This window comes from Sceloporus occidentalis, unplaced genomic scaffold (genome assembly GCF_023333645.1).
Source record: "Sceloporus occidentalis isolate IW3139 unplaced genomic scaffold, rSceOcc1.0.p SCAF_1, whole genome shotgun sequence".
Taxonomy (NCBI): domain Eukaryota; kingdom Metazoa; phylum Chordata; class Lepidosauria; order Squamata; family Phrynosomatidae; genus Sceloporus; species Sceloporus occidentalis.
Window position 1 is genome coordinate 153946629 of NW_028316981.1, and position 14115 is coordinate 153960743.

Genomic DNA, 14115 nt, shown 5'->3' on the forward strand with positions numbered 1-14115 from the left:
CCTGGCTCCATAAGTTTCGCTTTCGGGGCCCCCTTCTCCTTCTTCCCGCTGCAGCCGTCGGAGGAGAAGCCCTCAGCTGAAGAGCATGGCTTCTGCTTGTCTGTCGGAGGAGCTGGAGTGCCCCATCTGCCTGAGCCTCCTCCGGAGCCCCGTCACCACCCCCTGCGGCCACAACTTCTGCCGGGGCTGCCTCCAGGCCCTTTGGGAGGCCTCCTCCTCCCCGCCGCTCCTCTCTTGCCCGCAGTGCAGGAGCCCCTTCGACGCCCGGCCCTCCGCCCTGGCCACCAACAGCCTCCTCTGCCGGGTCCTGGAGCAGATGGCCGAGGAGGCCCGGGAGCCCCCGGAGGGCGGCCAGAGAGCCCCGGCGGCGGCGGCGGCGGCGGCGGCGGCGTCCCCCCCGGTGCCCTGCGACGCCTGCCTGGGCTCTCCTCCGTCGGAGGCCACGCACAGCTGCCTGACCTGCCTGGCCTCCTTCTGCGCCGAGCACCTGCGGCCCCACCTGCAGAGCCCGGCCTTCCGCCAGCACCACCGCCTCCTCCGGCCGCCCCTCCGCGACCTCCCCGGCCAGACCTGCCCCGAGCACGGCCGCCTCCTCGACGGCTACTGCCCCGCGCCCCTCCACGCCGCCCTGCTCTGCCCCGACTGCCGCCCCCGGCACCAAGGCCTCGCCTGCCCTGCCCCCCTCGCCCTCCCCCAGGCTAGGGCCCAGCAGCAGGTGAGACCAGACCCCGGCACCGGCAGGGCCTGCTGCCGCCCCCAGGCCTCCCTGGAAGGAAGGAAGGAAGGAAGGAGGAGAGGCAAGGGCTGCTGCCCAGGATGGCCCTCTCTCCCTAGGGATTGGGTGCTCTAAAGAGAGCCAAGGAGGGGGGGAGGTCAGTGGACTGGGGCTGGCAGAGGGGCTCAGCCTCCTGCTGCTGCTGGCTCTGCTTTGCCCTGGGCCTGGAACACAGGGGCTGCTGCCCCCCTGGGACCCCCCTCCCCGAGACAGAGGACACCCCCCAAGGGCCTTGGCCTTAGATGGAGGGACAGAGGCAGAGGGCTCAGGCAGCCCTAGGAGCAGGGGTGGCTCCTTCCTTCCCCCTCAGCTGCCCGGAGGGAGGGAAAGATTCTGCTGAGGAACGTTGTGGGTTGGGTTGGAGTCGAAAGAAGTGCCTCCATTGACATAGAATAGAAAGCTTGATTTGATTTCATGCTTCTCTTACGTCTGAAATTGATTATTACTCAGTGTCCCTCTTTATTGGGATCTGCATTGCTGAGGAAGCAGGCGACACGCCTTAACTCAAACTAGGATGTCTAACGTTTGCTACCCTTTAAAAAATAACAAGAACTTTACCTGCAAATGTGACACTTTAACCAGAATCCTGAGGCAGAGATCCATCTCTAAATGGAGCTTATCGGTTTCTGTGAGCTCACGTTTGTGAAGTAAATGCTTGAAAGTGACAGCCCTGCTGGAATGGAAATGGCTGTTCTGTGTTTTAAATGAAGACTTTCTTTTCTTCTGTTACAGCTGCAGCTAAAGAAAAAATTGACAGAACTCGATGGGCTAAATAAAAAGGCTTTACAGTCCTTGGACCAAGTCCAGGTGCAGCAGAAACAAACCAGTGTAAGAAACAACTTTCTATCCCCATTGGCAAGATTTGGTTAGAGGAGGTTTGCCATTGGCTTCCCCTGAGGCTGAGAGCGTGTGACTTACAAGTGGGTTTCATGGCTGAGCGGGTCATGAGTCAAACCACGATATTTATATCTTCAATACCTTGGGTCTCCTCCTTAAGCCTTTCCCATTAGCCTTTAGCTGGTGCCCTGGTGGCGCAGTGGTTAAATGCCTGTACTGCAGCTATTCACTCAAAACCACAAGGTTGCGAGTTCAAGACCAGCAAAAGGGCCCAAGCTTGACTCAGGCTTGCATCCTTCCGAGGTCGCTAAAAATGAGTACCCAGACTGTTGGGGGCAAATTAGCTTACTTGCTAATTAGCTTACTTGCTGTTCACCGCTATGATCTTTGGAATAGCGGTATATAAATAAAACAAAATTAGCTGCTGAGTAGAGGCAGGGACACTTTATAAAGAAAATTGTGTAACTAAAATTACTTATTTCTCTGGGTGACTTCTGGTGACGCAACTACTGTCTCTGTGTGCATGTTCAAAACAGTTATTTCCAAGCCATCAACGGGATTTTTCCTCATCTGTCTGAAAAACAAATGTGCTTTCGACCCACTCTGTTGCAATAGTAACATGCTTTTAACACATTGTTGTGCCCTGTGTATGATAATCAATTGCACATTTGTATGCTTTTCCGAGATGCCAACACTTTAACCATTTTCAGGATGCAAGCACATAGGTCCCTGTGTGATAAAGTCCAACCAGGTTTTGTGTACCTGAAGGGCTCCCTATCTCATTTGTAGCTTTTACAAATCATTTTAAACTGATTTCTACACCACCCTGAGATCTTGTGATACAAGATGGGCTACAATTATTTTAAGTAAAGAAAAGAGAGGTGCATTTCATTTTCTACATCAGTAAGCACTGACTCATTGAATTCACTGTTTTACACTGACTGCATGTGTACATGAATTGTACAATACTCTTTGTTCAATCTGGAATGCTTTGCTTAATATTCCACTTTAACTTCCATGATGATTTTACTTCTCCTGATATATACGATCAAGCTGTATCGGTATAAATAGAGGAGGGAAGTCACTCTTTGCCCCTGCAGCCATTCTGAACATGATTTCCATACAGCTTTTTGTCTTTCCAGGGTATAGCCTTACAGAAGGTGGATTTGCTAAAGTCTGAATTCCTGGAAATGATAGCTTTAATTCAAGAAGTAGAAAAGGAATGTGTGAAGAAGGTCCTCGCAGAAGAGAAAAGAGTCCTAGATAAATATGATTTTGTCTCTAAAGTCCTTGGCAAGAAGAAAAATGAAATCCAAGGCGAGAGAGACCAAATTGAAATGGTCTTGTCAGAAGACGATGACATCGCTTTCTTAAGGGTAATTGTCAGCTTCATGGAACTCCTTTAACTTCTGAACAGGCAGCCTAAAGGCTCTCTCAGGTCCTTCCCTCCGTTCACAGAGTTACTTCCTCAATAAAACTATCACTTGTTTCACATCAGCTAGACATAAACTCTTGTATCCACAGCTGACCTTTTTTGTGAATGAAAAAAATAAACAGTAATTCTATTTGTCTAATAGGAAGGTTCATTCTTTGGACCATTTCATGTTTAAGGTCCTCTCATCATCCAAACATGGTGTTCGCTCTAACATACTAAAATTATACTGTCCTTGCTAGATGCATACACTAGGAAGCTACAGTTAGAAGTGGATTCCCTGTAAATATTGGGTTTATGTTATTTACTACCTGTACTACCCAGCTCTGCACAGCAAAATCATTAACCATTGTTAATGTTTGTTCATTGTCAACTGCTCTGGGGGATGACTGCCCATATGTTATGGTGGTCATATGCTGATCATGCTGCCCAGCACATGAGTGAAAATCCATCTAGCCATTAATATGTTCCCATGGGGATGGGCAGGTATGATGGTGGTGGTGGTGGTGGGCAAGTAGATAGAAATATAATTTTTATTTGTAGGAAGTGTACATGGCTCTCTTCCTCTTCCTATTATCCTCAAAACAACCCTATGAGTTAAGTCATGCTGAGAACACTCTGGAATTGTGACCCAAATGGCTTCTTTGGAGAGAGAATCCGCTGCAACAGGCAAGGATGGCAGCTTCAAGCATGATATTTTGTACTAGCATTTATGGCCTTTTCCCCTGCTGTAGTGTATATGCATTTAGGATGTATAAATTGACCTGTGCAACCCAATCCTAAAATATATTTTAATTAATTTTGTCTTAATTCCTAGTAAGCATCTATAAAATTTTGACCTTAGCTTAGCTCTTCCAATAGATGAACTGTGCTCCCACTGTCCCCCTTTTTTTCATTTAGAGAAGGAAAGGCCTACTTCGTGCTTAAAATTACTTTAGCTGTTCTACTTCAGATGGACAGTGTGCAATCTGTGACTGACAAGCTTGAAGGATCCAGATCTCATGAATATCTTTTTTTCTCCACAGAAATCAGCAAAATTAGGGCAGATGCAAATCAAAGATGTATTCATTCCCAAAATAGATTTGGATCAAAAGTTGATACAAACTGTTTTTCAAAAAGTCTTTGACCTGAAAGAAACTCTGAAACAATATTTGACTCACCCTGAAGAGAAGAAAACAGAAGGTGAATTATTTATTTATGGAATGTGTCTTCTCCTTATTTAAGCAATTTATGGTCCTTTCCAGTTCTATGATTCTAACTCTGTCTGGTCTGTCTACCCCCCCCCCTCCCTCCCTCCGCTCTCCTCTTTCCTTGCAGGAAGCTCACAGGGGAAGCCCAACCTACAGACTGTAAAAAAGAACACTTCACTAAGTAAGTAAGGGGCTGTACACACAGCCCTGAAGGGGCGGCCGCCAGCTGCCCCTTTTACAGCCAGATCGGAACTGCACACCATGGCCCTAATCTGGCCTTTCCAGGGTGTGAAAAGGAGCCGCAAAGAGCAGCTTCTTTCTGCACCCTGGAAAGGGCGTGATAACCACAGCACCACGGCTTTAAGGCACTCCTTTGGCGCTGCATCATACGGACACAGTGCTAGAGGAGCGCTGTGACGCCACACACCATGTTGTGTGGAGCCATGTGGTCATGGCTATGCCCCGACTCTGCCCCCAGGTTGGCCCAAAGTATCGAACTGCACAGGGCCTAAGTAAAGCATGTGGCCTGACCTGTGTTTCTTTGAGAGTAGCATATATGTCTCCAACTCTCTTTAAAGTGTAAGATGCTGTGACAGAAGCATAATTTTTTGTAGTGTCTATGCAAACGTCTTTTGTCATGCTGTCCCTGTCCAAATAGTTTCTACTACTTCTTAAAATCTGCTTAATGTTGGAAACTTTGACCAGAGATAATGCTAGAGCAGTGATGGCGAACCTGTTTGGGGCCATGTGCCCCAACTGATTTTTTATGGTACCGGGCTCTACCTGGTGCCAGTGGTGGGGCTTCCGGCCTCCGGGGGGTGGGACTTCTGCTCTTTAGAGGGTGAGGTTTCCCTCCAGGGGGCAGGGCTTTCGCCCCCCCCCCCCCTTTCCTGGCCTCCAGCTGTCCAGAGGGCAGGTGCCAGAGGCAGGACACTCAGAGGCTGGCAAATGGGCTTCGGAGAACAGCAGCCTGAGGCAGGTGCATCTGTGTGCCGCCCTTCAGTGTTTGCCGGCCTCTGAGTGTCCCAAAGAGAGTCTGCAGCAAAAGAAAGAAGAAGGAAATGGTAGGGCAACTGTGTGGAGAAGATGGCAAAATGCTAACAGGGGGCAGAGAAAAGGCAGAATTAATCAACACCTTCTTTGCCTCAGTCTTCTCAGAAAAGGCAAAGGGTGCTCAACCTGAGGAAAATGGAGCAGAGGACAGAATAGGGAAAATTCAGCAGAGAATAAGTAAATAGATAGTACAGGAATATCTGGTTAATCTAAATGAATATAAGTCTTCAGGACCTTATGAACTGCGGACATATCCAAAAAAGCCCTTTTTATTGTTCTTAACCTCTCTAGCAAGCCTGAGTTCATTCTGCGCTTTAGCTTTTCTGACTTTACCCCTACACATGCTAGCAATTTAAGTTCCCCTTTGGTGATTTCCCCATTTTTCCATTTCTTATACATGATGGGTTGGGGGAGGGTTGCGGTGGGGAGCCTAGCAAACAGCAGCTAGTAACCCCACTAAAGTGTTTTTACACCAAAAATATGGGGAGTTGGTCAACAAACACCTTTTTTCCAGCCAGATAAAACCCTTTAGGGGATGTCTTGACCTTTGGGTAGTTGTTGAGGTCCCATTCTACCCTAGGCTCCCCCAAAGATCCACATACAGGCCACATAATTCCTATCCTTGGAATTATATGGCCTTTCATTTGGAATCATTTTAGGAACTTTGCTAACAAGTAATCCAAGTATACTTGGTAGTGTCTCCTTTAAGAGGCACCCTTGGTAACAGGTAGATGGTTCCTGCTGTATAGTAAATGGAATTACTCCTGTTCCTCTGCCATGGTAAGTATGACCTGGTATTGTGGAAGAAGCAAATTCCTTGCATTTCCCCTTCCACACTCACTTCTTTGTTAAATCCTACTCTTTAGTTTGCTTTGTTTGTGTGTGTCATTGTCTTTTTCAAAGATGCTCCAAAAGGAGGCAGTGTTCCAGCAAATTCTTCATGGGAGACGTCTGCAAACGAGGCTACTGCTGCTACTGACACCAGTGAGTGCTGAGGGCAGTTTCCACAAGCATTGAGGCTACTGAAGTGTAAAAGAAGGCAGGAAAATTTGTAGGTTTAGGGTGATTGGTGGTGACCCCATCCTCTTTGTATGCAGTCATGCTTATGAGTCTGCTGTTCATTTGGCTTATGCCCTGTGTTTGCCCTTTGCCCTTACAAAGCATTCAGAAATGAGTGCTGTAACCCTACTCAACCAGTGCATGAAAGGAAAATTTCAAGAAAGACCAGAGAAAACTTACCTTGATACAAACCAGGCTGTACCAGCAAGGTTTCTGCAGCTTGATTTAGGAGCCCTTTCCTTGCCAAGATTTCATTATGCAGTTAAAGAATATACTATGTGAGGCAGAGTTTCTTTCCAGGTTCTCCTTGTATTAAAGGAAGAAGATTTTACCTAAAGTGGGTGACTGTGTTGTAGTGGTTTGAGCATTAGATTATGACTCTGGAAACCAGGGTTGATTCCTCGCTCAGCCATAGAAACCCACTGGATGAGCTTGAGCAAATCGCACATTCTCAGCCCCAGAAAACCCATGATAGGGTCACGATAACTTGGAAATGACTTGAAGGCCACAACAACAACAAAAATATAATGAAAGAGTTTTGCTCCTCTGTCTGCTGTATTATTGCTGTGACTGTTATATTTTCCTTTTGACTGTGTTCATCTTGACTCTGGGTAAGGATGAGTCTTTGTATTTTGCTTCCTATATGTCAGCTCGATTCCTTACTGTCATCTAAAACCACTTTGCTAGTTAGATGTTTCAGTACAGCTACCAGCAGTCCTTCATCTTTAATCACTGTTGCCCCTTTCTTTTCATATGCTGAGGAATTTGTTTTAAAATATTGCATTGTATTCTCCATCAACTAAATCAGATACTATTTCTCTCTTTTTTTTTTCCAGAGCGGAGAAGCAGACCTGCTAAACGCTGTAAGTTTGATCCTATGAAAGTGACAATTTCCCTTTCTTCCCACTGATACATATTAGAAGATATGAGGAACAGCTAGCCTATCTTTATCTTATTTTCTGAGCATATCAGATGGAAAGAAATTCGTCAGAACCTGTGTGGGTTTGGTGGGCTGGGCTAGCAGAAGTGACAAAATTATATGGATATCAGGGGTTGAAACTCACTGACCTTTGGCAATTCACATAGGTCCAAAACACACTGCAGAAATAATCTGATATGGATTATGTGGACTGCTTTAACTGCCCTGGCTCAGTGCTAGTTGATCCTGGGAATTGTAGTTTATTGTGGCCCCAGAACTGTCTGACAGAGAAGGCTCAATGTCTCACCAAACTACAATTCCCATAATTCCCTAGCATTGGGCCAGGGCAATTAAAGCTGCCTCAAACCGGATTATTTCTTCAGTGTGTTTTGGACCATCCTCTCAGCCCCAGAAAACCCTGTGATAGGTATCCCTTAGGGTCACCATAAGTTGGAAACAACTTGAATGTTCACAGCAACAACAGAGAGAACTGACTCCTTCATTTTAACCTTTGAGGAAGATTTGCTTCCTTCATGGCATTAGCCCCACATGAAGGTAATGTGGAGATGTTCTTGTGAGCTTTCTGTGTCACTTTCCTCTCACTAGCCCCACTGTCTTAAATGTGTTGGAGGGCAAACTCCGATAGTGGCTACCCTAGCTGTATTTGTGTAGGCTTCTCACACAGTCGGAGGTCTAAATGGCTGAGAGGGAATGGATGGGAATGCAGAAGGTTCCACCTTCCATTGTGTAGAGAGCAATGGCGCTGGTGATAGGGACATGACAGTGGGCCTAGAGGTACTTAGCCCCTCCTCACACACCTCCCATGTGGAGTGTAGTTGTTGTTATATTTATTTATATCCTTCTTTTCCCCAAAAATTGGGATGTAAAGTGGCTTATAAATTAAAACAGTACAATTAAAAACATACAAAAGTGCACATTAAAATAGCATTAAACTAGCAGAATATTAAAACATCACTCATTAAATGCATAAAATGCAATCAGAAGATCAAGTATAATTTAACAAGGATGATGATGCATGAAAATATAGAGACATATGTTAAATAGAGATGGGTAATGCAGAGGTATATGGTAAAATATAAATACACATAAGGTTGGAGAAGAAGAAAGACAGAATACAAAATATTGAAGATAATTTTATGTTTGTTAGAATACAGAAAAATATCCTTTTTCTTTATTTTTAAATCATGATTGTGTGTGTGTGTGTGTATAGTAAAAAAGAAGATCAAAGCAAAATGTTACTTATTAAAGCAGTTAAAATACTAAAACATTGAAACAATAGAAATAAAACTATATACATAACCTTAAAATTTTCAAACCAGCACTACATAGCATTAAGAACCCAACCTGTACTATTTGTAAAGGCTTGGCAGCACAAAAATGTTTTTACTTGCCATCAGAAGGAGAGCAAGGACCAAGCAAGCATGGCCTCTATTGGGGGGAGAGTTCCAAAGTCTGGGAGCAGCCACTGGGAAGGCCCTCTTCTTTGTTCCCACCAAACAAGCCTGAGAAGGTGGTGGGACAGAGAGGAGGGCCTCTCCAGATGATCTTATGGCTTTTAATAGGTTCATACTGGGAGATATGGTCTTTCAAATAAACACATGCATAGGATTTCTTCTATTCCCACATTGGCAGCTGAGTTCTTGACCTCCATTTCTCACATGTAAAATGAGAGTAACTAAAGCATACTTTGAGGTTCTGTTGTAAGAACACATACAAAGTTCATTCAGCATTTTGTAAAGGGAAGGGACCATGCAAATATGGTGGTAAGTGTACAGTGTAAGAGCTTTTGAATTTCTAGAGGATATACTATAGAGTTCTAATCTTCTCCTTCCCTACCTCCTTTCTTTGCCATTCCTTTCAAAACTGTGTATAAGTGTCACGAAGAAATGTATGAGATTAAACAGTGATAGAGTATAGTTTTATTTCTCACCTCATTTGCGGGTTGCAATGCAAACTACATCAGGTTTGGTGTGGGCAGACCACCAGAGGGAGCATTAGAGTCAGATGATTGTGAAGTGGGCATGAATATTGGAGAACAGGTTTGTTTGATCAAAAATGCATGTGTGGTCATAGTGATATGAGCAAATAAGGTGACTGTTTTTAGATCTGGGCTTTAGTTATTTTCTTTATACACTCTCTTCCAATTAAGTTCTCCAAATGGTTTCCATTATTTTGTTAACAATAGACAAAAATTAACATATCACATGTAATATATCACTGCCTTCACTTTATTTTATTGTCCAGGATGCCTCTTGAGTTTTGTCTGTTAGGTGCATTTAGCTCCCAGAACCTTTGGAGGCTTAAGGTGAATAATGATTAAAACCCCTCTTTCTCCTTCCTGCCTGCTGCCTCATCAGATCAGCAGTGAGCACAGGGGTGAAATGGAGAAAGTCTTCCTTTCTTCAGATGTGTTAGTGAACGCTGGGCTCAGGGAGCACAGTCAGGAGTGAGGGCATTTGTTATCCTGGGTAGATGTTATTCAGTGGCTCCCTTGGATGGGCCTCATCAAAGTCTGTTGTCTTCCAGGGCTGGAAGTGTGTGTAGTCTTCAAGCACATTGTGCACACCTTCCAGTGATTTGGGAAGGAGGGGGTAATAAGCCCTGTTGAAACTGAGGAGATCTACTTCTGAATGGCTGTGGCTGGGTCTACACTGTCAGGTGATATTTGGGCAACCTGGATTCCAGAGTTGTGTAAATCTTTGTAAGCAGCCAGATCAGCTTATTTATTTTAATATTTGAATATGATTTTCAAGCATTTTTTTCATCTGTCCATCCATCTATCCCATCATCCCTTCCTCTTTATTTATATTCTGCCTTTCCCCCAGGATCAGGACTGAACTTCATCTCACCCTCCCCCACTCTTGTTTTCTTTTCTACAGCACAAAGTCCCAGCCGGAAAGAACGGAGTTCAAGCAGGTCTCTGCCACGGACTCAGTCGGAGACTCTGGAAACCTTTTTAAATAAATCAAGAGAGGAGCTTTTGGAATGTAAGTGCCTGAGTGTCAGAGTCATCTAGGTCCGTTACAGACGGGCACCCTAGTACGTGCTCAGCACGTACTAGGGTTAGAAAGGGGCGTTCTTTCTGGATGCCCCTAAACTTAGTACGCGCCAAGCGCGTACAAAATGGCAGCGCCCATTCTACATGGGCACCACCATTTTGACGGCACGGACACCTAGCGTCTGCATGTCGCACAGCGGAAGTGATGCCGTGAGTACGCCATTGGCACCTTGCGGCATCATTTCCGTGGCGCAAAAAGAAGCGCTTTTTGTGGCTTCTTTTTGCTTCGCGGAGGAGCCGCGTGGTTTGGAGGCTGAGGCTCCTCTGCGCAGCAAATGAGGGCACTTTTCAGACCGCCCTTTGGGACGGTCTGTAAAGCGTCCCTGTCTGTTTTCCAGTAGCCCACCTCACTCTCCCCAGCACTTTGCCACCTTCAGCTGTATTAGGAAGCAAACCAGAGTAGCCCCAACTTTTTAGAAGAGCTCAGGCAATCCAGGAAATGACAGAGCAGTTATCTCAATGTCTGTTCTCGGTAAGCTGTCAGATAAGATTGTTAAAGATCAAATCATAAAACATAAAGAACAGATGTATTATGCAAAATGTAGTGTCCAGATGCTGTTGGACTGCAGCTTCTGTCATTCCTTAACATCAGCTTTGATAGCAAAGGATGGTGGGAATTGCAGTCCAACAACATCTAAAAATCCACAGTTCACCTGCCTGTTTTAGAGCATCAAAAATCCTGTGGATAGAAGTTATAGATGCTGTGTATTTGAACTTTCCAAAACTTTTGACAAACTGGAATTTTCTATTTTCTTGCTGCCCTCCCCCTTTCCAAGCATCAATGTCTTTTCTAGTGAGTCCTGTCTTTTCATGGCGGTCTAAGTTTATTCATCTTGGCTTTTAACAGCCATGGGAAAAGAAGACAAGTGCACTTACTGATCAATAACTGGTGAAAAAACAGAGTGTAGAGAAGAAGACTAAGTGGAGAATTCTCACAATTGTGAGACCAAAGAAGTGGCATCCCCAGAGGGTGGCACTGGTGCTTCCTAACATAAACATTTTGAAGTTGAGGTGAGCAGCAATTTGGACAGGCTTTCTGGTGTTGCCAAATTATTAAAATAGTGAAACCAAAAAGGGAATGCAAAGGAATTCAAAATATTCTCTCCAGGTGGGCAGATCCTAAATAAAGTGGTAAACGAGTTTCATTATTAAGTAAACAAAGCAGATGTTAGTCATACATATGCATATATATGTACATACATACTGAGTGTAGGGCTGGGGGGTGGGGACATGATGGAGGTTTTGAAAATTTGGTATGCTTTGGAGTAAAGCATGTAGGGAAAAGATTTTTCTTCCTTTCTGTTCCACAACTCTGGGGTCATCCAGTGGAGCTGAATGGTTGAAAATCTGGGATGTGCACTTCACATTGCTAGAATCAGTGCTGCTACTATTCTCCTGTTGCCTTTGGTGTGCATTTATAGGTGTAGTGCTTTGGTCTTCTGACTTCTCTGGTATGAACTTATTTTTCTGCAGTTGCTACAAAATTCAGTCTGGATTACAACACAGCCCATGAGAAAGTGATTATATCAGAGAAAAACACCAAAATGTCTGTGTCGGATATCCCCCAGAATTACAGCTACCACCCTCATCGCTTCACCTACTGCTCCCAAGTGGTAGCCTTCCAGTGTTTCAAAAAGGGCATCTATTACTGGGAAGTCGAGATAGAGCACAGCAACTTCTGTGGAATTGGCGTCTGCTATGGGAGCATGCCCAGGCAAGGAGTTGACAGCCGCTTAGGGCGCAATAGCAGCTCGTGGTGCATTGAATGGTTCAATGCCCGGATCTCTGCATGGCACAATGACATTGAGGAGTGCCTGCCGAACACCAAGGTGCAGAAGATTGGTGTACTCCTGAACTGTAAAGGTGGCTTTGTGATTTTCTTTGGTGTCGCTGAGAAAATGACCCTCCTCCACATGTTTCAGGCCCAGTTCACAGAAGCTCTCTACCCAGCTTTCTGGATCTTCTCCAGTGGAACCACCATCTCAATCAGTCAGTTGAAGTGAAGGGTCAGTCATACACCCCTGTGTGATCTCAGTATTTTTCTCTGATTATGTGAAACTCTATACTTAAAAAGCAATACTCTCTGCTGTTTGTGCTTGGATCTAGGAAATTAACACATTTTGCATTTTGCAAGCTTTTTTGCATACAGAATGGGTGGAAAACAGCCTCATGGTTTCTAGTACTCCTGACATAAATTGTTTCAGTATGCAGGAATATTTGGGTTGAAAGGCTACATGGAACAAAATTTAAATGACTATGCCTAGGTGTTTCACTGTGTAATTTTGAAAATTATGTATGCAGTTCTACAGAATAACTAGCAAATGTCTCTACAGTTGGCCCTCTGTATCCACAGATTCTGCCTTCACGGGTTCAAGCATCCATGACTTGAAAATATATTTTTTAAAAATCCAAAAAGCAAATCTTGATTTTGCCATTTTAGATAAGGGCTGCCATTTTACTACACCACTGGATTTAGTGTGACATCAGCATCCATGAATTTTGGTATCCACAGGAGGGTCCTGGAACCAAACCCCAGCAGATACTAAGGCCCACTGTACAGATTGCAAATAATGTTGATCTGTGATTTTAAGAAATTCAGATTAGAAGTAAATAGCAAAAAGGGTGTCTTATTTTTGCTAGGGTCTTGCTTTTCTTTTCCTTCATTTGTAACCTGCTTTTTGCCATCTCAGACTGCGACAAATGTAATGTATCTAAAACCACCTAGCCTAGTTATCAGATCTCATTCATTACAACAAATCTAATTCATTGAAAGTTCAATAAATTATTATTGTTATCATTATCATGTAGTGACATTTGTATGAAATGCAAGCAAGTTGCCTCTAACTGTCACAACATACTGGCTTGGGACAGTAATTATCACATAGCTCTTCAAAAGTGCAATGGTGTTTCTTCTACCTCAGCCTCTGCCTTCTGCACACCAGCCTCCATAGCCCTGATATCCTGCTTTAACCATTTCCCAGCATACCTTTTGATCTTTATTTCTTTTCATTTTTAGTACAATTTTGCAATCATGGAAATCCATTAAGGAAAAAAATAAAGATTTTTTAAAAAAATAAACATAAAAGCAACCTGTTTGGAATTAGAGGATAGGGGGATAGGAGCAGAATCATGCCCACTGGCACCATGTGATGGCCTACTTATTGGAACTGCTTTGGGAGAAACTTATCACACATTAATCAAAGTGGAAAAGAAGCAGGATTGGGAGGTGTTAATGGGTTTTGCCCATCAATGAGAAAGAGCACTCCAGCAATGGATAGACTACAAATCAGCTACTGGACAGACACGGTGTCATATGATGAGGCATGGCCACAGATGCTATTATCCTGCTCTAATTCCATTTTCCAGCCCTTCTGGGACAAAGTCTTAAGAATGTGAGAATAATTGAAATCAGCAGGACGTAGCAAAGAATAAAAACTTACGAAGGACAGGGTCTACAAGTGGAAAGTCTTTGATCCAGATCCCATGAATACCATATAAGGCCTGATGTGGACATAACCCACAGGGAGTGGACTTTTAGCTTGTGTGCTGGTTCTGCTTGGGTGTCATTGCAACCCAGCCAAATTTTACCTCATCATGTCATAGGTTTGTCTATACTAATTTCCCAACTAAGTACAGTTAGTGAGTTTGCTACAGGATTTTTAAAAGTACCAGTCTTCATCCAGAGATCTCAATACTGAATCACAGACATGACATTAGGCATGGGTATTTCACTGAATCACGAATAAAGTATTTAAACTGTGCTTTTTGCCA

General features: G+C 44.3%; 1 protein-coding gene across 2 annotated transcripts; it reads left to right on the forward strand.

Annotated features, from left to right (window-relative positions):
* The first annotated feature begins 14 nt into the window (after positions 1-14).
* Positions 15-13144, forward strand: LOC149322466 (E3 ubiquitin/ISG15 ligase TRIM25-like). 2 transcript variants are annotated; one of them, XM_089478214.1, is made up of 9 exons: positions 15-715; positions 1508-1603; positions 2755-2988; positions 4070-4226; positions 4362-4415; positions 6191-6271; positions 7183-7209; positions 10166-10273; positions 11818-13144. In XM_089478214.1, exons 1-9 carry the CDS (start codon positions 86-88, stop codon positions 12345-12347), a joined length of 1917 nt encoding a protein of 638 aa, XP_089334340.1. In that variant the 5' UTR covers positions 15-85; the 3' UTR covers positions 12348-13144. The 2 variants fall into 2 exon arrangements, with proteins under 2 accessions (XP_089334340.1, XP_089334347.1); XM_089478221.1 differs by lacking the exon at positions 6191-6271.
* Positions 13145-14115: the final 971 nt, after the last annotated feature.